This window comes from Oncorhynchus keta, chromosome 25, assembly GCF_023373465.1.
Source record: "Oncorhynchus keta strain PuntledgeMale-10-30-2019 chromosome 25, Oket_V2, whole genome shotgun sequence".
NCBI lineage: Eukaryota > Metazoa > Chordata > Actinopteri > Salmoniformes > Salmonidae > Oncorhynchus > Oncorhynchus keta.
In genome coordinates, this window is record NC_068445.1 from 4,623,294 (window position 1) to 4,648,275 (window position 24,982).

At 41.0% G+C, this 24,982-nt stretch overlaps 1 protein-coding gene across 4 annotated transcripts in view; it reads right to left on the minus strand.

Annotated features, from left to right (window-relative positions):
• Positions 1-362: 362 nt before the first annotated feature.
• Positions 363-24,982, minus strand: part of LOC118358027 (EGF-like repeat and discoidin I-like domain-containing protein 3) — a 264,375-nt gene continuing 239,755 nt past the window's right edge. For all 4 annotated transcript variants that reach the window (XM_035735396.2, XM_035735395.2, XM_035735397.2 and 1 more), the window contains 2 exons: positions 5,723-5,878; positions 363-811 (listed from right to left, as the gene is read on the minus strand). In XM_035735396.2, the coding sequence (XP_035591289.1) occupies positions 662-811; positions 5,723-5,878 (306 nt within the window). In that variant the 3' untranslated portion in view covers positions 363-661. The remainder of the gene's footprint in view (positions 812-5,722; positions 5,879-24,982) is intronic.

A 24,982-nucleotide genomic window follows, 5' to 3' on the forward strand; every position in this document is an offset into this window, starting at 1 on the left:
TTTAAAATCATAATTTATGCACCATGCAATTATTTAGTGTTTTACATTTAATTCAACAGCATTAAGCATTGCCATTGTATTTTATTTGCTCTACAATGTCAGTGTAAGTAATGTTAAAAGCCTGGCTTGAAGAGGTGTTATAATCCAAAGTAAATATATATATATGTCACTGTCGTATTCAGTTTAATGATTTTTGGGATAGTTCCAAAATAAGTTTCAGTGGGGATAACAATGTCCAATGAAGCATGATAGACAGGTTTCACGTTCAAAAAGTGACACTGTGCAGTAGCTTCCAGGGCAATATGTTTAAACCACAGTGTGATTCCCCTCTCCCCTCTCCACACTCCACACACTAACCCCCCCATCAAATAGGTTACCCAAGTTCATTCCAAACACAATGGGGGGCGAAATCTGGAGAGGAATAAAAAGACATTGACCACAAAAATAGGAAAACAAAAAGGGACAAAAATCAGGACAAGGGCAGGTTTAAATCAAACAGCAACCCACCATAACCAAACACATATTCTTGAAAAATCCATTGGAAAATGATTTATTTTTTTACAGGTTGCACAGTTTATATTGAAACACTGAATCTGGGTTAGATGATCCAGTATTAAAGGGGGGAGAGGGGGACAGGTGGACAAATGAGGGGGAAGGTTGGTCACTCTTCCTCTGTGCATCCCAGTAACTCTGCACGCAAAGTGATCCTTCCGTACCACGACCATGGAAGGATCCGGACAAATCGGGCGTAGATGGGCGGATCTATCACATTCTTTCTGTGCGTGTCATTGTCAAAGTTTCCTTGGAACACCTGCGAAAGGAAGGACAGTGGGAATGAGATTAAATGAATGGTGATCTTGAACACCCACACACATCTCAGCGAGCTTGTTAGTGTATGTGAGCCTCATTATGCACAGAAGTGAGATTAGAAAGGATAGACGAGGAGTGATGGACATGCTGTGTAGGCTACATAATGCTGATGGTACATTTCCATAATACTAGGAGGTATGGTCACGACCTGCGCTTTTTGGCCGTAAAAAAAAACACATGGCAGCGGAGTTAGCGACCTTTTGTCCGTTGCCCCACGGCAGACCATTCTTAATGCCATAGTATCCAACAAGACCCAATAGGCAGGCAGTATGCAAAACAACGGCCCATAAGCAAATGATCAATCTCACCATTGATATGTAGTTAAACGTGCAAGCCTGAATTATTCCAATATAAACAAGCATAATGGACGTATTGGGATGTATACTGTGTTGTTGATAATTAGAAGCCTTGTGCTTAAGTGTGGTTAATCGACAGTAGAATGATATGCAATATGGGATATATGTACCTATTGGGACAGCTTAACTAAATTCCATGATCATTTCAATTTAAAAAAAAGTGTGATTATGACTATTTAATTGGAATGTAATGGGACTTGTCATCGTCATTATGTGAAATGTAAAACCGGTGGGCCGGACCCCAGCAGGTGCTGAAAACAATCTGCTATTGAGTGGTTGAAATTAGCCAACTATGACCCCTAGAATACGTTCAACCAGAACCCTTTCTATGGAAAGTAGGCTCTCAGTCCTGTTCCTGGAGCCCCCACCAGGGAGCAAAAAAATGTTTCTTACAAAATGCATTCTGATGGTCCCCAACAGCAGGGATATTAAATGATGATGTTACTCTAACTGGTATGTACTGTACGTTTGATAGGTCTGAAAAGTGAAACATTCCATTTGAGACATATATTGACATGTTCTGCTTCATCGTGCACAGGATTTGCGTGAAGTAATGACACTTGAACAAGCACCAGCGCATTTCCACTCAAATAATCCTGCTTCTTACTGAAACAAGAGAGCAGTGAGAATGCCTGCATTATCCTCCCAATGAAAGGCACTTCATAGTCACTTCAGGCTGCTCAATTCCCAAATTATTCCGCAAATCGCTAATACAAACTGAGCTTATTCCCCCTCTAGGGAGGGTGACGTCTCAATGGCTTTTCTGGGGCCCTGCGTATGATCAGCAATAGCTCTCAAATCATGAGAGTCTGCTGCTGAGATTACTGCAGTTCTAACTGAGCATGGTGAGTAGGGCATACTTTTTTTTTATTTAACTAAGCAAGTCAGTTAAGAACAAATTCTTATTTTCAATGACGGCCTAAGAACAGTGGGTTAACTGCCTGTTCAGGGTGCAGAACAACAGATTTGTACCTTGTCAGCTGGAGGATTTGAAATTGCAACCTTTCGGTTACTAGTCCAACGTTCTAACCACTAGGCTACTAAAAGTCTGTCGTTAGGGCCCAGAGATTTTCCCAGCCCGATCACGTGGTCAGGACAAAGCCCAAAGAGGTGCACTACGATGCAAGCAAGACCTACTCTGGGATTTCTAAAGCTAGCCAGCTTCAGTTAGCTTCACAATCCGGCCTCATCCATGTTACAAAGGTGGATATTGATCGTGCAATTGCCGCTTACTCAAGCCTGCTCGAGCTGGGTTGTGGACTGCGCATTCATGTTGCACGTGGTTAGTCGAACGCCAAACTCTTCATTGAGAGAATGCTGAAACATCAATCGATGGGTGAGCGAGTGCCACGTTTTCATTTGTGCCGAAATAAAAATGAAATCAAATTCATGCAAATTCAACAGGCTATGGCGTATGAGAAGTTATTTATTTTATTACGTATCATTAGTGCTGTCTTTGGTATGCTTCGGTGTGCTTGTCAATTAAACAAGCACTTTCTTCTCTACTCCTATCGATAACATAATTGTATTTGAGTCATACAAAAGTGTTACTCTGCGTGAAGTTTCAAATGCAGTATGTCATTGTGTAATGTGATACGTATTTTAACATTTTAAACAAATGGCACAGAAAAGGCATTTGATTAAATTAACGGGATTGAACACTTTTTCGGTTACTACATCATTCCATAAGTGTCATTTCATAGTTGTGATGTCTTCACTATTATTCTACGATGTAGAAAATAGTAAAAAATAAAGAAAAACCCTTGAATGAGTAGGTGTGTCCAAACTTGAATGTAAACAGTATTTCTATAACTACATGCAACATATAAGTGACTGACAGCTTGCATGTCCCTGGTTTGCTCCCGAGTGGCACAGCGGTGTAAGACACTGTATCTCAGTGCTAAAGGCATCATTACAGACCCTGGTGTGATACCGGGCTGTATCACAACCATCTGTGACCAGGAGTCCCATAGTGTGGCACACAATTGGCTCAGTGTCGTCTAGGTTAGGGGGAGGGTTTGGCCAGGGAAGGCTGTCATTGTAAAATAAGAATTTGCTCTTAACAGATTTGCCTAGTTAAATCAAATAAATTGTTATAGTGTCCATGGGTATCTATATGCTGACAGAGGCCTCTCCTCTCTCAATCTAGATCTAACTGCCTGCAGTCTCTGCCACACTCAGGCTCAGGAGGGGAGAGACCTGAGGAGAAAGTGTACAATGCTGTGCCCAGCCAGACACCCATCCAGCCAGACACACACACAAACGTACACTCTGTCTTGCGCGCAAACATACATGCATGAATGTGCACATAAAACCACACACATACTGTACGCGCACAAACTCTCTGGACTTCCGTTTTTCTCTCTCAGAGACAGACAGACAGAGACACAGGACTCTTAGCCCAGGCCAACCTCTCCAAGCCTGTGGCGTGACAGGAAAAGTCTCTGGAGTCCGGAAGCCTAATGTGTCCTCTAGCATTAATCACCTGCTCCACTCGACTGAGAGGCGGAAACACCTTGAAAAGTCCTATATCTGGAAAGCTCCTCGCAGCTCTGTGCTGGGACACACTGATTAATATCCCCCAGGCCTTGCTCTAAAAGACGCAGTAGAACCTGAGTAAGGATAATAGGACATAGGACGATTTGATAGGATGCTTTGTTTGTGGATTGCATGTTTTATTGTTTTACTACGTATGAATAGCATCATTGTAGTATCACTGTATTCTCAGTCTGTACTCTTTTTATGGCCACAAATCCTGAGGACGAACTATAGATTTCAACACGAAGGTTGCTATGATCTTGACAGTGTATATTGTATCACTTTTCTCTCAGCCCTGCCAGGCTTGCCAAACATTTGGAATTCCTCCAGTTGTTGAAATTGAGATTGCTTGGCTGAAACTCACACGGCGTAAGCGGTGGCCCACATCCAACGATCATCTTGTGGTTGAAATTATAAACTACTCAAGCGAGGCATTTGAGTGGTGGATGGAGAAGAGTTTTCAGGCATGGGGCCGCTAAACTGAAGATGTATTTGTACATGTTGGCGTAAATTGACGTGTGCCCATTGGAGGGCGATATGTGTCGTAACAAGCCAACATCATATATACAGTGACTTAGGAAGGTATTCAGACCCCTTGACTTATTCCACATATTATTACATGTATTAAATAAAACATTTGCCTCGTTGATCTACACACAGTACACTATAATGACAAAAGGAAAACAGGTTTTTAGAAGTGTTAGCAAATTTAGAAAAAAATCTAAAATCTAAACCTTATTTACATAATTATCCAGACCCTTTGCTAGGAGACCCGAAATTGAGCTCAGGTGCATCCTGCTTCCATTGACCATCCTTTATATTTTTCGACAACTTGAATGGAGTCCACCTGTGGTAAAATTAACTGATTCAACATTATTTGGAAAGGCACACACCTGTCTATGAGGTCAAAGGAATTGTCAGAGACAGGATTGTGTCGAGGCACAGATCTGAGGAAGGGTCAATCTTTTTTTTGTAGCATTGAATGTCCCAAGAAAACAGTGGCCTCCATCATTCTTAAATGCAAGACCTTTGGACCCACTAAGACTCTTCCTAGAGCTGACCGCCCTGCCAAACTGAGTAACCGGAGAAGGGCCTTGGTCAGGGAGGTGACCAAGAACCCGATGGTCACTCTGACAGAGCTCCAGAGTTCCTCTGTGGAGATGGGAGAACCCTCCAGAAGGACAACCATCTCTGCCACACGTATGTGATTTTAGGTGTATATGTAGGTGTGTTTCCTCACAGCTTAGCCCTGCTCTGACCATCATCAGCAGAAGCTCCAGGAAATCCTTGTCATTAAACAACCCAGCGAGAGCAGCAAAGTTAACAGGCCTCCTTTAAAGCAACAGGCCCGGGAGTGCTGCTGCTCTCCTGACAGCAGAGTGTTGTCACAGCCTCCTTCCCTTTCCGTTAGCTGGCGTGGGCGATCGGAATGGTCACATGTACTCTGTTGAAGGACCGTAAACACGATTTCAGGCAGCGAGCCGACCAGGACTGCTAGACAACGTGCCCTTATCTGATCCAGGAGCCAAGAGAAAGTCAGAGAGAGGCCTCAGCAAGCTGTGCTGGAGCCTGAGATGGGAAGATGCAGTGCTAACACAGAGCGATGAGACTGGGTCAGAGCTTGACAACTATAAGCAGCACAATACATTTCCCCATTCATTCTGTCAATCGTTGTTTTGGGTTTGATTGTTCGCTTTAGCATTTATTGTCTTTTTTTCTGCTCGTTGTGCTTCTCCTACTCATTCACTTTTTCATTCAATTGGATTCAATTCTTGGTTGCAAAATTAACATTTCTATTTGGATTCATTTGGGATTTTACTGCATATCAAAATAGTGTTGGCCTTTTAAATCTACTAATATTGTACTTGAGTTTTGATGGATACTGTCCCTTCCACTACTAATGGCATGCAGGGTTTGGGTTACATGTATTTCATAGTACTGGAGTGAGGATGGCTCACCTTGTCCTTCATCTGTTTTTCATCTTGATACACGAGCCACCTCTCTCCATCGTTGCTGTAGGCCACCTTGTAGGAGCCGACAAACTGGACATGGCCAAAGTCCTTGGCCCCCTGGGTGATGATGCCGGTGATTTTTGTAGGCAGGAGCATGTCAACCTGAGAGAGAGAGAGAGAGAGAGAGAGAGAGAGAGAGAGAGAGAGAGAGAGAGAGAGAGAAACAGGGAAAAACTTTACTTTATCACCTCCGAATTCACCTAAACGAAAGTGTCAGATGCTCAGTTTTCTCCAAGTTCAATTATTTAGAGCTAACACTAGAGTGCAGTTTTTTGACTAGTGTGTACAGAATGCACCGTTACCATCTGCTTCACTATTACCAAGCCCATGCAATGAAGTCAATGGATTGTCAGGTTTAGGTTCCCTATCTTTATTCTCTGTTAATTATGCTCAATGAGTAATGTATGGGAATTCATAATGCAGAAAATTACAAATAATTTGAATCTAAAGTGGAAGAACAGTGCATGATGAGATGGGTTTCCGTGGAGCATAAAACTGTGCATTTAGGGAGATCAAGCGAGATGTCTGAGCAGAATTATGAGCATTTTTGGTTCATCTTTTATAATTGAGCATAAATCAGCATGGCTTTGAATCAGAAGAGAAAAATAACCCAATGTGTGCATGTGGAATGCCTAATCATCCCAGGCGGCATCCCAAAGAGGAACCAGGGTGAAAAACGCAAATTGTCCATTCCGTCAAAGATACTGTAACATCATTTGAATCTCTTTCACATGCCAACAAAGAGGTCACTTAAATTCACGGCTTGAGGATCAAAGGCTTCATTCATAGTTCATAAATATAAACGCTGGGCATCAAGGGAATGTTTTACACACAACATGGCAACCATGACATAGTTTGAAACCATAACCACAAATGATCCAGAAGTCTGCTCTTGATTTGGCTCAATGTCAATAACACCATGACGGTACAGTAACTGTCTTGCTAGATCCAATCCCCTTCATGGGGTGAAGAGAGAGCAAGAGAGGCGGTCCAAAAGGAGAAAGGTAGTACAAATGAGAGTGCGAGAGAGAGAGATATGGATTTCCTGAGCTGGATTTACAATACAGAGGAGCACATATATCATCCTACATTTCTGAATGTAATTAAATTCAACCCATGAATTTTAATTGGCCACACCCCACAGGAAGCAGTATTTGAAATTAATTTCAATTGAAGGAAGTATCATTTAATTCAAAGCAATTCAACTGATACATGAAAGTCTCATTCATTTGACAAATCTTTTATCAAAAGGATCTGCCACTATTAATGCAAAGATTATACATACCATTTCAAACATTATTTGGATTATAACTCAGATTGTCATGAAATGTTAGATTTCTCCCCTTTCCTATTGCAGTGTTTGATCTGCGGTAAAACATTAAGGGAATTATAAATGATTACAGACAACCCACAACTTGTTCTTACAGTATTTATGAGAGTATTGGCAACCATACACAATGTCAAAATAAACGTGTATACAGTAGTGATGTGTAGAATAAATAAGACATTTGAATTTCATGGAACTTATTTAAAATCGACTTTCTTTCAATGAAATTCAATTCCCTGTGGGGCGTGGCCAACTCAAATTCAAGAACAATTTACAACTCAATTCAGAATTGAACCCAAGCCTGCTATATATAACGTGATAAATGTGGGCCAAAACACAGAGGCTTCTCGCTCTCTCATGTTCTCAAGACCCTCCCCTGACTATATAATGTTACTGTACATCATCCCATACATTATATCACTATGCATTGCAACACATTACAACATATCACAATGCATTACATGCACAAACACAGCACACAAACATGCCTCACTATGGCACGTGGTGCACATGAGCCCACATCTCCACAACATCTGTCATGAGGCCAGGAGATTGCTCCTGAGCTGGTCTTCAGTCCTGTTCTGACAGACTTTCTCCAGCGATTCAAAGAGGTTTTCACTGTAGACATCTGTTTGGAGGAGCAGGCAGGCTCAGGCCTGGGTCCCTGACTTATAGGGAACCAAAGACATGGCTTGCTGTCAATCTTTCTGTGCTCTTACAGAACAAGAGTTATGTGATATGAAGTAAGCAGCCAGCTCTTGGGGTTCTGAAAACAACAGAAAAGGGGTTGGCTCTCTGAGGCAGTATGCTAGTTGAACAGCTATGGTCCTAATTAAACATTTTGGTACAAGGGCACTTTACCATGATGTCATGTAGGTAATTATACACATGGGCTTACATTGTTTTATATTAAAACAGAGATACCTCCTTCAAAACCAGACCTGTACAGATGCTTCACCCCTTTGTTTAATGAAGTGTTCATGTCTGTTTTGGGAGGGGGACATATAAATGGGGCTTTAAATAACCTCTCTTATAATTAGAGTAATTGCAAACAGCCTTATGCATGAAGGGACACTAAAAGAATGGGAGAGGCTGTGGCTGCTTCAGGGAAAAGGAATGACACGTTGCATTGTGAGGCTTGATTACCCTCCAAGCAGAGCACAGCGTAGAGGTAGTCTCATTCTGGCCAACCTGTCGAGTCTGCCAACAAAACAAAGGCACGCTTTAAGGGGAATCTGTATTTGCGGACATAGGTAGCAGTCAAAGACGACCGCCTCTGGTACAGCCTGCTCCCAACACTTTCATGCCCCAAACTGATTTAAAGGGCGAGATAAACTTGTTAGAGCCAGGCGTTCCCCAAAACCCACCTTCCAACACACTTAACCCTGGCACACCGGTGGCTTTGAAGTCTTAGCGGCAACCTCTGGATCCTCGTGACAGAGAGGCACAAATATATATTTTTTTTTTAGCATTCCTTTCTTTCACTCACTCCTTCTCCTCGGGTGAGTGGAAGTCGATACAGGCAACACCTCAAAGAGTCCCCCCTCCTCGCTCACCCCATCCCATGTTCTCCTCCATCACCGTCTGTTCCCCCATCAGTGGAAAACATACATAACATTTGGCAGAATTAATTATACCTGTATGGCGTTTCAAGGCGACACATGCATGGGTTTCTGCAGGACAAATAGGGAAAGAGAGGGAAAAAAGAGAATATAAACTGAAAAAGAGGAGAGAACCCCTCCCCCCCCCATCTACTCATTGAGATTATTGTTTGCGTGTAACGCCCATGTCCATATTTGAAGTGCTGTTTTTGTCAGAGGGGTGAAAAGAATGCTGCTGTAGAGGAATACAATTAGCCCCTCTTACTACTCCACACTGTATACATCCGTAGCACTCTCCCTCGAATTGAGCTAGTTGAATTGTATGTGTTGAAGACTCAAGATTTAAATCTACACTGCTCATATAACCTCACCCAATTTCTAGACTGTTGGAAGTGTGTGTGTGTGAAGTGTACACAGAGCAAATGGCAGGAGCCGGGGTAGTGTACTGTAAGTACAGCTCACACAGGCATATGGACGCAACAGGATGATATCACGGCCCATTAACGCCACGATGGGGTCGCCATCATTAAAGCTTAAAGCAGAGGTGTGAGAAGGAATAGGTCAATTCCCATGGTTTTTCCATAACGTGACATCTGTGCTCAGAAAACTGGATAGAAATGTATCTTATTGTATCTTAGCAGGGGGCCCTGTATTTGAATAAAACATCACAGTACCGAGACATGCAAACATAATGCTTTTGAGGTGCATCATTATGAAGGGAGAAAAAAAAGAGTTGTGCAAGTTTTGATATGCCAAATGTTTGAGGCAATACAGATCCAGGCTTGGTGGAAAAGCACCAAGCACCTTTGCATCAGTTCGAAAAAAGCACCAAGCATGTTCTAGAATACCACCTCAAAGAATTTAACAGGTCAAACCACATGCTCTGGGAAAGCCTTTTGAACATGTGGTCATGTCGAGCCTTAAGCCTGTTGATCGGATAATCACAGTCTTGATTCTAACTCCAGGCAGCACTCAGGCCGGCCCAACTGGGAGAATATAAGAGTGAAACACCTAACACACACGCACACCCACACACACAATCCCAACTCCTTTCATGACTACCGTTTCCACTTGAGGTGGCGAGATGTCAAATCACATAAGGCGTCTGCTGAGCACTGACATGGCGAAATGTGGGTTCTGTCCAGTAAGAAGTGTGGACACCTCTGTTACCTTGGGGCCTAACTCACAGCGGAGATACGGCCACAAACTAAAAAGTCTCTGCACTGGCTGTATCGGTGTGAGACCAGCCAGCCACTGCCAGGATGTGCTAAATGCCAAACATGCAAAAACAGGACTTCCTGCTCACTCTGATATCGACCAGAGTGAAATGCTTTTAAATGTTTCACGTCGCCTTGCACCCCTAGTGCAAAGGTCTAATAACAGTTGCAGTTGTGGCGTGTACCGAATCCACTTTAGGAAAAAAGTAATGTCAAGTGTTGAGTAGAAAAACCTGGCTATGTTAAAAAAAAATTTAAGAAATATTGTTGACAGCTTCCCTGCTGGTAAGACTGGCGCAAAGTGAGCTCATAAAAGTGTGCATCTTTAAACCAGACTGGTAGTCTTTAGCATTACAGTAACAGTGAATCCATCCCTCTTGCAAAGATTGCGTCATCATCCCCTTCTTTTGAGGAAGACGACTGATTAAATATTTTATGAATCAAATGTTTTTTTGTGTGTGTTAAAAACAGTTCAATGAAAATGTCTTATCACATCACACATTTTGACAGGATGCATTTTGAAAGTTCCAGCACAGTTAAACTTTTGAGAGGAGTGGGAAGAAAGGTGCTTGTGCATTGATAAGCACACCAAAGCACATCAAAGACGGCATTAACGATAAGCAATAAAAGAAAGACGGCACTTCTAACACGCCATAACCTGCTGAAATTGCAAGAACCTTTCTTTCATGTTGATTTCGGCTAAAATGAAAATGTGGCACTGACCCGCCCATGGATTGATGGTTCAGCATTGTCTCAATGAATAGTTCGACTTGCCATGTGTGACATGCACACACAGTTAAAAGCCTGTTTGACTTCGCGGCAGCTGCATGATCAATATCCACCTTCGTAGTATGGATGAAGCTTAAGCTGACTGAAGCTGACTAGCTTTATAAAATCCTGAGTAGATCTAGCTTCCATCGTAGTATACCCCACTTGTCAGTCAGTATCCCAGCTGGCAAGCCCCGAGGCTGCTGGGTTTGTTTGCTGGCCATGAGGCCTTTCGTTAGTTTTTTAGGTTTCAATTTTGAAATGCCTTTGGTGTTTTTCCTTTATGTACATATTTATGTTTCTTCACCATCTTAACAAATAATCATCCACATGGACTGGCTGTCCAAAAGGCCAAGTGGTAGTGGGACGAGAACTCGTAAATTGTAGTCTCCTGGTTGGTCATCCAACACGGTCCTCAAACACGGTTCTCACATAAATGCACACATTCATTCAGATAACAGACCGTGTAATTAGGCCTAGGACCACCTAGACAAAGCGATTGCATCAATATTAGTAGGCTAGTTCATCGGTTTCGTAATATCACTTCCTCCTACCCTCCCTCCTTTCTTCAGCTGCGTAAAGCACACTTGCGTAAATAACCCCGTTTCCATATTTTTCCAGAATAACTATTTTGTTTGCTAAACTTAGCACGTTTGAAAAGAATATGTATCAAAAACATGGCAGTGTAAAACTGTTGAGTGCCTGTGAGGAGAGGCTACTGTAAGAGAGAAAACTGCTCTCTGAATTTGACACAGCACATACAGTTCGAAAAAAACTTCACAGCTTTTCATTTAGTCGGAGCCTTTTTTCCCATACATCATTTAAACCAGCAGGCCCAAGCTAAGTGCTGAAGAAGAAGACAAGCATAAATTCACCTGTGTGCCAAAAATAAAGAGATTATATATTATATATTACAAAGAGATTATAAAAACACATTTATGGAGGACAATCAATTCCCCCCCCATCAAGCTTAGTCAAATCCAGTTAATAGAAAATGTTACATTTCGTCTAATTTAAACATCCTTGCGGAATAAAAATGCCAGAGTATGTATCTACCCATGGGGTGGAAATAGCCTCTGATTGTCTACTTAACTCAAATGAAATGGGGGAAGAAAACGGTCAGATAATCAACCATGCTGACAGATCATTTAAAAGGTATAACAGTGTGGAAAGCCTCCATTGGTTCATTGTGTCGTGTCCGATATCTGTTGGAGAGGAGAGAGGCGCTCTGATCCACACGTGACAATCCGTGGAGTGCATCCCAATAATACCTCCTTTCTCCTGAAGTGTGCACTCGTTCACTCTTTCCCACAAATCTAAAAACATTGGATTGGTGCAGGAGTGGGTTAAAAATAAGTTTCTCTATATCGATTATTGGGACGCATCCATGGTCTTACCACAGCAGAGAGGACACTGGGAATTACATCCACGTTGGATTTGACGGGTGACAGGGTTAACACTTTCAGATCAGGTGCAGAGTCGTGTCTGTTTTCTTCTAGCGTACTTGGTGATGTTAAAAATAACTGCATTCCCTGCAGTCTCAGCAGCAGCACTTTCTCATGATGTTTATCAAAGCAGTCATTGCACATATTCAATTGGCAGATAACCTAGTGGTCAAGCCATTTGGCCCATAACCAAAAGGTTGCTGATTTGAATCCACGAGCTGACGTAAGAAAGAAAATCTGTCAATGTGCCCTCGAGCAATGCACTTAACCCTAATTGCACTGGCTAAGAGTGTCTGCTAAATCAGGGATCACAAAATATTACACTCAGGCCCCCATTCCAGCATTGAGGAGCAAGCACTGTTTTACACCCCTCTTGGTGGTGGAGGGAACATTTTGCAGGTTTAAAGCTTATTTACTGTAAATATACACATTTGCCATGTCTTCATGTGATATTTGAGTGACTCAAACATTACAACAAAATCTTTGGGCTAAAAGAAATCTAGCTCAAAATTATTTAATGACATGGGCTAGTTGATCTGGACATTTCTGACGAGTGATAAAACAGCTTTCTGGTCTGCAATGACTGACATGTCAAGAAGAAAACGGATGATTCACCACCCAGTTTGAAATTGCACCTTGTGCGTTCTACTATTACCGCTTCAAGAGTAAGCAGCCAAAACTGTGCTTCACTGTTGGGATGGTATTCTTCAGGTTGCAAGCATCCCCCTTTTCCCTCCAAACTTAATGATGGTCATTATGGCCGAACAGTTCTATTTTTGTTTCGTCAGACCAAGTGGACATATCTCCAAAAAGTACGATCTTTGTCCCCATCTGCAGTTGCAAATCGTAGTCTGGCTTTTTTTTATGCCGGTTTTGGAGCAGTGGCTTCTTCTTTGCTGAGTGGCCTTTCAGGTTATGTCGATATAGGACTCGTTTTACTGTGGATATAAATAGTTTTGTACCCGTTTCCTCCAGCATCTTCACAAGGCCCTTTGCTGTTGTTCTGGGATTGATTTGCACTTTTCCAACCAAAGTACGTTCATCTCTAGGGGACAGAACGCATCTCCTTGCTGAGCGGTATGACGGCTGTGTGTTCCCATGGTGTTTATACTTGCGTACTATTGTTTGTACAGATGAACGTGGTACCTGCAGGCGTTTGGAAATTGCTCGCCAGGGATGAACCAGACTTGTGGAGGTCTTGGCTGATTTCTTTTGATTTTCCCATGATGTCAAGCAAAGAAGCACTGCGCTGGAAGGAAGGCCTTGAAATACATCCACAGGTACACCTCCAATTGACTCAAATGATGTCAATTAGCCTATCAGAAGCTTCTAAAGCCATGACATCATTATCTGGAATTCTACAAGCTGTTTAAAGGCAGAGTCAACTTAGTGCATGTAAACTTCTGACCCATTGGAATTGTGATACAGTGAATTATAAGTGAAATAATCTGCCTGTAAACAATGACTTGTGTCATGCACAAAGCATATGTCCTAACCAACTTGCCAAAACAATAGTTTGTTAACAAGAAAATTGCGGAGTGGTTGAAAAGTCTGTAAACTTCCGACTTCAACTGTATATGAACAGTATATGAATCAAGCATGCACACACAGGCATGGATGCACCAGTGGAGAGTTATGGAAATCCCCCAAGAGCATACCAAGAAAAACGAAATGTTTATCTCTTGTCTCTCTGTGTTTCACATTTGTCCTTATATTCGCAAGAGGCTGAATGTTTCTCACTGGAGAAAGCATACGAGCAAGCGAAACAGCGCCCCTCTTTCTTTTTATGTGTAACCCATCGATCTAAGGCTGTTTGGTCAAAAACAGTATGACATTGTTGCTGCCCATAGCATTGAATACAAGGGACGTCAGTGAGCATTTGGCATCCCTTGATAAAACATTTAAATAATAATAATAATAGCCAATCAGCATTGAGCTAAACCGAGTGAAAAAAAAGTGTCAAGGGAAGCCAGTTAGGATTTGGCTTCACACCAATCACATTACGCAAAACTTAATTTACAAAAAACAACTTGAATTTTTGCGTCTCGTTGTATGATTGTTGTCTGGTGGCTGGCTAGATAGCTGGCTAAAATCTCCCCTTTCCTAAATTAGCCATAGATGGAGAAAATGATTTGGGGACTTCTGGTTTTACCTAATTACCAGTACGGAGAATTAGGTAAAACCAGAAGTCCCCAAATCATTTTTTTGATGATTACAACGGCGATTCTGATCCAAGAATAAATTCATACATTGTGAGGAGGATGTCATAGGCGTTTCTCTACAAATAGGATGAGTCAACATGCTTGTTCTACTTGCACACACACACACATCAGTTCCATGGACAGCTACATCAGATTTAGCTTACTTTGATTGGAATAAATCATTTTGGGGTATATTTTAGTTCTCTCTGTGTTAGACTAAGCATAGGTGAAGCTCAGTTGGTAGAGCATGGCACTTGCAACGCCAGGGTTGTGGCTCCGATTCCCACTGGGTACCAGTACGAAAATGTATGCACTCACTATTGTAAGTCGCGCTGGATGAGAGTGTCTGCTAATATGTAAAATGTGATTTGCTGAAGCTGAAATTGTGTTGGAATAGTGGAGACTTCTTTTCGACTTGCAGAAACTCTCTGTGGTTCTAAATTAAGGGTTGTTTAGTAGTACAGGAAATTTGGAATTGACTAGATTGAAGGCAATGTAACTGTTTGCTACGTGCAATATGCTTTGTGGACTTCACCCGACAGATGTTTCTCTCAGGTTTTGTGATGAAACAAAGGTGTGGTTGAACTGATTCTGCCACTGTGTCTTCTTATTGTCTCGGCCTTAGGCCTATATATCACGGTGGCAAGGCATATGGACTAACAGGTTATAGAGCAAACAATGCAATTTTCACTACACATAGTTTGTAAAAGGGCTTTTATTTCCTGGCTTGGCTTCCCCAGTGATTTTACACATGCACGCACCCATGCACCAAGGCATCTGTGAGATGATTACATAATTATGAAAAAAGGTCTGCTCGTGAACACCACTCATGTCACATGAGTCAAGAATCCGTTTTCTATAGTGTTGCTCTCTTGCTTACAATGGGCCGATCCAAATGAATCAGAGTAGCTGTATCATCATATATGTGAATGACAAGGTGATACATCTACTTTTGTATTTTCAATAAGAATCTCTGATAATAATAAAAAAAAATGGCAAGCAATGAGATGAGCACATGGATACAGTATTTATTGGAGTGGGAGTTTGGTTTAGACATGAAACAGCCAGATACACATGCAAAACAATCTGGATGGCCCTGGTTTGAGTCGAGGCGCCTTCAATCTCTACATTCCCCCAGATCCCTCAGATTAAGGCAAACTCTGCTGGAAACCCGTGAATCAATAATTCAGATCAAAAAAAGATTCAAGCACCCAGCATCAGTGGAGAGAATAAAAGAGAGTGGGATGTGGCCGACGTGCGCTAGAAGACAAGACGGAATAGAAGAGGTATAGCATTATCCAGGTTCAAAGGAGGGCTGTTTATTTAAAGATGGAATGGGGACAATCTAAAGCATGCCATTGAAACAGGGAGGCAGATGGATCGTGTGTCCCCACAGTAACTTAATTAGCATGCACGGGAAGTGCATAAAATAGAGCAAGGTAAGGGCCATAATCGGACTGGATTGAAATGACGCTCTGTCGATAATGCTTCAATGAAATTAGCATCAGATGTGTTTTTCAAATTAGTTTAAAGTTACCTCTATGGTGTTCATGGGGCCTCATTTATCAATATTGTGTAGAAAACATTCGAAAATACTACTTATGGACAACATTTTGAATGTTCCTATGCATAGAAAAGGTGTGATTTATCAAACAATCCTATGAGAGTCATACGCAGACCGATAAGAGAAAATAATTGATAAATACCAACTGTTCTCAGCCAAGGGTGCTCATGCACAGCCTTGGCTAGTAGCAATACCCCTATTTAACCATATACGGTCAAATTTCTCCCTTTAAAGCCCATGGGGAATATACAACACCGTACCATAAAACACAACGACTCAACCAAAAAAAGCAAAGAAATCAAAACTTTACTGAGACTGAAAGAGAGGTGCTAGTGTAAAAGTGTCTAAAGGTTTTATATGGCAGGCTCAGTTGTGACTTGACCAGTAAACATTGACACATAGCTACAAAGACAGGACCATGAGGACAATGGCAAATATGCTTAAAATGAGTAGGCAGCACTCACCAATAAGTCATCCCTCTACAACAGCTTCCTCCTGTAGGCGTGAAGGCCAAGATTGCTGTTTTGCACCTGCCCACATGCCACCGCATTCAACAGCGTCTTTTATGCATCACATAACCTAATCACCTGCACATTAAGAGTGGAAGCCTTTTCTGTTCACATTAGAGATGAACTTGTTTTGGGATATTTCTTTTATGGAGACGTGTGTGCAAACATTTGCAAACGCAGGCACGCACATTTCATATTTGCCATCTTCATCAAATATCACAGCTGTGGCTAAATGTTTATGTGCTTCTCTCTGATTTGAATTTGGGAACCACCTGGAGACTGTCTCTGTAACACTCTGTTTCTTCAGTTAGTTCAGCAAGGCAACTTGGCTGCAGGTGCTGTTCCTATTGATCCCCTTCTGCATGTGTAGTAATAAGACAAATAACAACACACACGCATACACAGTCCTACTGTGCCATGCTGAGTCAGTAAAGAGAATGACTGCCCTGTATACTGAATTAAAGGAACACGTGCTGTGTATAACGTCCATAACACCTGGTCTGCCCTGTTTCTTTTATTTTTCAATAGCAAGGTAAAATGAATCCATCTACCTAGTAGCAAGGGTGATATATATATACTATTAATTACACACTAGATGAGTATTTCCTTTGTTTATTTTTCTCCCTATGGAGCAGTCTTGGTAGCACCCCCGTCCTCTGTCGGGGGTAAAGATGTCATCGAACGGCACTAGATGGTATCCTTCTTAGCTGCTCTGGCATAGTGATATGCCATCATTTCACTGACCTTATTGGGTTTCAATATGTCCATAGTCCTGCAGCTGTAGCCCCCCCAGTATACCCCACTATTAATGACATCAACAATGTTAGATGGTTACAGATAGACATACAAGATACTAGACCAGTCTCAGGGATGGCTAACTTCGGAGATCTCTTCAATCTCCACTGAGTTGGGTAGATCTGGTTTTTGAACTTTAAAATGGAAGGAATTGGTGCCTCCAGGGCATTTCAGACATCTGTTAAGGGACCTTTAGTGAAGAAGGTGTCTTTTTTATGATTATGTTTTTCTTTTCACATATTGTTGTGTACAATAACATGTATTGTAATGTATATATGGATGCGTCGTTTAATGTGTATTTGATTTTGATGTGTATTGTTGTGCTAAACAGGGCTTATCTGGAAAAGAGAACTTGGTCTCAGCATTGACTCCCTGTCAAAATAAAGGTTAAATAAAAAAACGAAATGCCGGGCAGCAAAGCAAATAAAGAATGGATTTAAACTGATTTAGAATTTTGAACACTCATGGTTCCTGAGTCTGCGGGGACAAAACGCCATCATTAATACTTTGGACTAGATCAATAGGGAAGGCTGGTGATAGCAATAGTACGGCTGAAGGGGGCTCTGCTGACTGCCTGAGAATACATGACTAGATGCCTCCAGTGGGCTCATCTTGAAGGATACGGAGGACAGATCACCCTTCCAAGTCCCCAATGAGTTGTTGCTTTCCAGTTTTTCCCCATGCATGTCAATCAAAACACCAGTGTCACAATCAAAATCCCTCCCTTTTTCATCTCTCATAGAGCTTCTCACTCCTTAGGAGAGAGACATGCTTCATCTATGCGCTGTGTACTGCATAAACACTACTGTGTCAACAGGGAAAATCCTTGGGAGTGCCGACGGGAAGGCAATAGAACAGTTCTCCAGCATAGATAGAAACAAACATCCAGCTAATTCTATTGGCATAGAGACATTGAGTTTGTCGTCAGAGCAGCATTGCATCAATTTTAAAAGGACAAGCATTGCCTTGCGGAAGCCAAGTAACCATAAAGCCCCTCTTTGATTACCACAAATACACGCAAAGAGGAACGGAGCAGGAATTGATCTACCATTACTTCTAATTAATGTCCCTGTTTACCCCTTCTTCACAAGCCTACCTTGGGGGTTTGTCAGCGTCCATCACATCTTAGGGACCAGTGCAGCAGATTCATTATCAGGGCGGCAGGGTAGCCTAGTGGTTAGAGCATTGGACTAGTAACTAGGAAGTAGACTTGCAATGTATGAAATTCCAAAGTAATTAAGGATATGAGAGCCTACCTTTAATGTTGGATTGTGTTCCTTCCAATATTTCACTTTCATGTGTGAAATACATGCCACGCAATTTGGGTAATTAACAGAAAATATATGGCAATCTAGTGTAATTTTGGATTTATACTGGAATAACATGATTTTTTTTATTTATTCTTATATAGTATAAATGTCTTATATCTCTGTCTATATTGTCTATTAGTTTCTTGTGGATAGACCATATGGTTCAAGAGAACATAGCATAATTAATGAAAAAAGACTAATCAACAATGCATTATTTTCAAAAACATTGACAAAAAATACAGTATCAGCCAAAGTTGACACAAACCTACTCATTCAGGTTTTCTATATTTAAAAAATATATATATTTTCGACATTGTAGAATAATAGTGAAGACATGAAAAGGATAAAATAACACATATAGAATCATGTGTTAACCCAGTGGTTCTTAACCTGGGTTCGATCGAACCCCAGGGGTTCGGTGAGTCAGTCTCAGGGGTTCGGCGGAGGTCAAGACACACATCCGACTCATATGATTCATGATGACACACCCCGCTTGGCCATCATTGGCTGCAGGTGATCACGCTACATCGCTTGGCCTATCTGTGCTGCAGGGAATTTGGTGCGCTCAGTAGTCGACTTGTGATAGTATGTCTTGTGATTTCTTTCTTAATATTTTAATCCCTTCATACTTACTATGTCGAGCAAAAAAAGAAAGTGGTCGGACGAATATGTACAATATGGATTCACATGTATAACGGAACGTGATGGGAGTCAGCGTCCTAACTGCATGATTTGCAATGCCAAGATGAGTAATTCTAGTCTAGCACCGGTAAAACTAAGAACACTTCCTTAAGCTGCATGGAGATGGAAAATACAAGAACACAACGCTCGCTGAATTCAAGGTGAAGAGAGCCAGATTCGATGAAAAGGCTACTCTGCCTGTTCTCGTCTTTGTACCCATCAACAAACCAATCCTCACAGCATCGTACGAAGTTGCTTACCTGATCGCAAAGCAGGGCAAACCACACACCATTGTGAAACACTCATAAAACCAGCTGTGTTGAAGATGGCAAATATCTTGCTGGGAAAAGAGGCTGAAGTTAAGTTATCCCAAATTTCTCTTTCAAATGACACCATCAGCGACAGAATAGAGGACATGAGCAAAGACATCTTGGCTCAAGTAGTTGCAGATCTGATTTCAAGCCCGGCAAAATTCAGCCTATCTTTGCGAGCAATCCTTTTCAAGGATGCTGGACATAAAAAACGAAGAAAAGGAACAGACTTTGTTGCGAAAATGACATGAGAGTGGCACTTGCCAAGGTGAAGCCGTGCATTTCTGAACTGGTCTCTGAAAGGCAATAGCAGAAGTCACACTGATTTGCAGTAAATATTCATTATTATGTTTTTGTTTTTGTGTGAAAATCATGTTTTGATGATTTTGTTATTTGAACACAGTGATGTTGACGCACGGTTCATTTTGTGCACCAGTAAAATATATACCTATGTTTTGAATTTGAAAAAATCACATTTTATTTTTCCAATTAAGGGTTCGGTGAATGCGCATATGAAACTGGTGTTGTTCAGTACCTCCAACAAGGTTAAGAACCACTGTGTTAACCACAATCTAAATATCTTTCATATTTGTGATTCTTCAATGCAGCCACCCTTTGCCTTCATGACAGCTTTGCACACGATTGGCATTATCTAAACCAGCTTCATGGGGTAGTCACCTGGAATGCATTTTAAAAAACAGGTGTGCCTTGTTAAAAGTTAATTTATGGTATTTCTTTCCCTCTTCATTCGTTTGAGCCAATCAGTTGTGTTGTGACAAGGTGGGGGTGGTATAAAGAAGTTGGCCCTATTTGGTGAAAGACCAAGTCCATATTTTGGCAAGAACAGCTCAAATAAGCAAAGAGAAAAGACAGCCCAAACATGCTAAATAGCCTGCAGCTTTCAAACTCAACTCATCTGCATAAAATAATCTCATTCAATTAACATTATCTGCTAAGGTTGAATACTTAGCAGATAATCGAAGATTTCTCCTTCCCAAGAAAATTGCAAGCCCCTCCTGGGTATTCCCGTTCAAACCCGAAAATGCGATTTAAAAGCATACAATACCAGACAAAATGTAAATGGATATCATTATAGCACTGAAAATTGATAAATATACACAGGAAATGGGTTCATGTTGAAAATTGATCAACTCAAGGTTCTCTGTCACAACACTATTTAGACCTAACAGCTGCTTTTGATACCATCGATCACATTCTTTTGGAGAGATTGGAAACGCAAATTGGTCTACATGGACAAGTTCTGGCCTGGTTTAGATCTTATCTGTCGGAAAGATATCAGTTTGTCTCTGTGAATGGTTTGTCCTCTGACAAATCAACTGTAAATGTAAGATTTCCTCAAGGTTCCGTTTTAGGACCACTATTGTTTTCACTATATATTTTACCTTTTGAGGATGTCATTCGAAAACATAATGTTAACTTTCACTGCTATGAGGATGTCACACAGCTGTACATTTCAATGAAACATGGTGAAGCCCCAAAATTTCCCTCGCTAAAAGCCTGTATTTCAGACATAAGGAAGTGGATGGCTGCAAATGTTCTACTTTTAAACTCACACAAAACAGAGATGCTTGTTTTAGGTCCCAAGAAACAAAGATATCTTCTGTTGAATTTGACAATTAATCTTGATGGTTGTACAGTCGTCTCAAACAAAACTGTGAAGGACCGCTGCGTTACTCTGGACACTAATCTCTCTTTTGACGAACATATCAAGACTGTTTCAAGGACAGCTTTTTTACATCTACGTAACATGGCAAAAATCTGAAAATGTCTGTCCAAAAATGATGCAGAATAATTAATCCATGCTTTTGTTACTTCTAGGTTAAACTACTGCAATGCTTTACTTTCCGGCTACCCGGATAAAGAACTAAATAAACTTCAGTTAGTGCTAAATACGGCTGCTAGAATCCTGAGTAGAACCCAACATTTTTATCATATTACTCCAGTGCTAGCCTCCCTACACTGGCTTCCTGTTAAGGAAAGGGCTGCTTTCAAGGTTTTACTGTTAATAACCTCTTGAAGCTAGGGGCGACCTATTTTCAGGACCAGATGCTAGAATATGCATATAATTGACAGATTAGGATAGAAAACACTCTAAAGTTTCCAAAACTGTCAAAATATTGTCTGTGAGTATAACAGAACTGATATTGCTAGCCTAGTGGTTAGAGCATCAAACCCCGAGCTGACAAGGTACAAATCTGTCGTTCTGCCCCTGAACAGGCAGTTAAACTGTTCCCAAAATTGAAAATAAGAATATGTTCTTAATTGACTTGCCTGGTTAAAAAAAAAAAAAAAAAAAAAAAAAAAATTGCAGGCGAAACCCTGAGAACAATCAAACCAGGAAGTGGCTTCTATTTTGAAAACTCCATGTTCCATAGCCTCCCATTGCTCCATTTAAAGGGATATAAACCAGATTCCCTTTCCTATCGCTTCCTCGAGTTGTCAACAGTCTTCAGACATAGTTTCAGGATTTTATTTTGAAAAATGAGCCAGAACGATAACATCGCGTCAAGTGGTCACGTGAGTTTTGCTCACGCAACAGAGTTTGGCTAGGTATTGCTTTTCCCTCTCCTACTGTGAAAGACATTTGCGGTTGATATATTATTGATTATATATTTTTAAAAACAACCTGAGGATTGATTATAAAAAACGTTTGACACGTGGACATTACGGATATTATTTGGAATTTGTCTGCATTGTCGTGAACATAATGCACCAAACAAACGGAGTTATTTCTCATACTGTCAAATTCTCCAAAGCGACATTGGAGGCAGCTTATGGTAGAGAAATAAACAGTAAATTATCTAGCAACAGCTCTGGTGGACATACATGCAGTCAGCATGCCAATTGCACGATCCCTCAAAAACTCAAAAACTCCCACAATCTGTGGAATTGTGTTGTGTGACAAATCTGCACATTTTAGAGAGGCCTTTTAAAGTCTCCAGCACAAGGTGCAACTGGTTCATGCTCATGCTGTTTAATCAACGTATTGATATGCCACACCTGTCAGGTGGATGGATTATCTTGGCAATGGAGAAATGCTTACTAACACAGATGTAAACAAATTTGTGCAAAACATTTTAGAGAAATAAGCTTTTTGTGCATATGGAACATTCCTGGGATATTTTATTTCACCTCATGAAACATATGGGACCAACACGTAACATGTTGCGTTTATATTTTTGTTCAGTGTAGTTAATACAATGTAGATACTCAAGCAGGCAACATTGCATCACTGCATGTGTGTAGCAAGCACAATAACGATGTATATGAACGAGATATGCAATCTGAAATCATGGGGACAGAAACCAGAAGGATACTAAAAGATACAGCTGTTGCTACTGTATTTCCATGGACTGGAGCTGGCGCAGTGCCAAAATACAAAGGCGCGTTTGAGAAGAGAAAGCTAGCGTGCGGAGGTATGTTCGCATGATTCTTAATGTTTTTAATGCGTTATTTAGAGGCGAAAGAAACGCACACCTATTTAGGCGAGGTGCTGGCTAGCGGAGTGGAGCACGTCAAAAAATAAAGGAGAGCAGCACACTCTAGGAGCTCAGATGCAAAAATATTTATGTCCAACGTTTCGACAAACCAGCTGTCTTCATCAGGGTATAATGACAAACACTGCGGGATGACTCATTTATATCGTGTCAAAAGACACACACACACAGGTATCTGTAATCATGGACGGGTGTGGCCTGATAGTTTTCATATATTAAAATAGCATACAAAAAAACAAATGGATAGCTGACGATCATATATAAAATTTGTCTACATAAGCCTACAAACATTTACAATAACAAAATCACAATAAATCACAAGAATGGCTTCAGATCAAAGTCTACGTTGAGACCGAAGGGAGCAAGGGTCTTTAAATTAAAGATCCAGGCAGCCTCTTGTTTTAACAACAAATTGTCGAGGTCACCCCCTCTCCTATGAGGGTGAGATGTTCGATGCCAATATAACGTAGGGACGAAATCGAGTGGTTTTCTTCCAGAAAGTGGGACGCAACTGGGTAAGTTGAGTTTTTGCACCTAATGGTGCTACGATGCTCCAAAATACATAATTTTAATTCGTGCTTTGTTTTACACACATTTTTTTTACCACAAGGACGAGCTATAAGATAAATAACTGCCTTAGTGGAGCCCGTGATAACACCTTTGTTTTGGATCTGTTTCCCTGTTTGTGGGTGTTTAAAGGATCTACATTTATAAGTGCCATTGCATAGAGCACAGCTATTACATGTGTAGTTTCCATCCAGTCTGGGCGTAAATACACGTTGTGCAGGGATATCTTGGGGAAGTTAATCAGAGTTTACCAATTGATCTCCGAGGTTTCTGCCCCGCGAGAATACGATCAAGGGCAGATAAGAACACATTACCGATACTATCATCAGATCTTAGAATGTGCCAATGTTTGTGAACGATTCCCTTAATTTGTTCAGAGCACTTTGAATAGCAGGTAGTTAGAACGCAAGAATGCTTATTTTTGCAAGACTGACCTTGAAAAAGGTAATGTCTCGTTTTGTTTTGAATTTTCACAATGGCAGTCTTAATCTGACCATTTTTGTACCCCTTATCCTTGAATTTTCTTTGCGTCTCAGCCATATTTCTGTTGAAATCTTCTTTTTTTTTTTTTTTACAAATTCTTTTGATTTGAAAGAATTGGCTGTAGGGCAAAGTGTTTTTCAAGGGAAGTGGATGATAACTATCAGCCCTCAACAAACTGTTACGATCAGTAGGTTTCCTGTAAAGATCAGTGTATAGAACACTATCTTCACACAAGATCAGAAGATCAAGAAAACTGATTTGACGTGTATCAGAATGCATAGTGAATCTCAGATGCTCAGAACAGGAGTTAAGAAAAGCATGGAACGCCTGAAGCTGTTTTGCATCACCCCTCCATAGAACAAAAATATCATCAATTTATAGTTTCCAAATAATGATGTTAGGCAAGAAAAGATTTATGAGAGGATTGAAAATAGACTGTTTCTCCATGTAAACCACATATAAATTAGCATAGTTAGGAGCCATTGGGGATCCCATAGCAGTACCCTTCATCTGAATAAAGAAATCATTTGGAAACATTAAGTAGTTGTGTGTGTGAGTACTATGTCAGCCAATGTTATAATGCATGCACTGGGATGTAGTTCATTAGGGTCACGTTGCAGAAGAAAATGTTCCATAGCTTCAATACCACCATCGTGTGGAATATGTGTGTGTAATAACTCAACATCAAAAGTAACGAACAAAGTAACAAACTTCTCAGGGAGAGGATCAAGACATTCAATAATAGAGATCCTACTGCGGGTGTTCTTTACAAAAGGAGGGGAGCTGTTCTGCGAGTGGTCTAATAAAAAAAGTAAATAAAAGTTGATAAAGGGGCAGTTACCGCACCAATGCCCTCTACAATAGGACGCCCTGGAGGTTTAGTAACATTGTTGTGTAATTTCAGCAAAG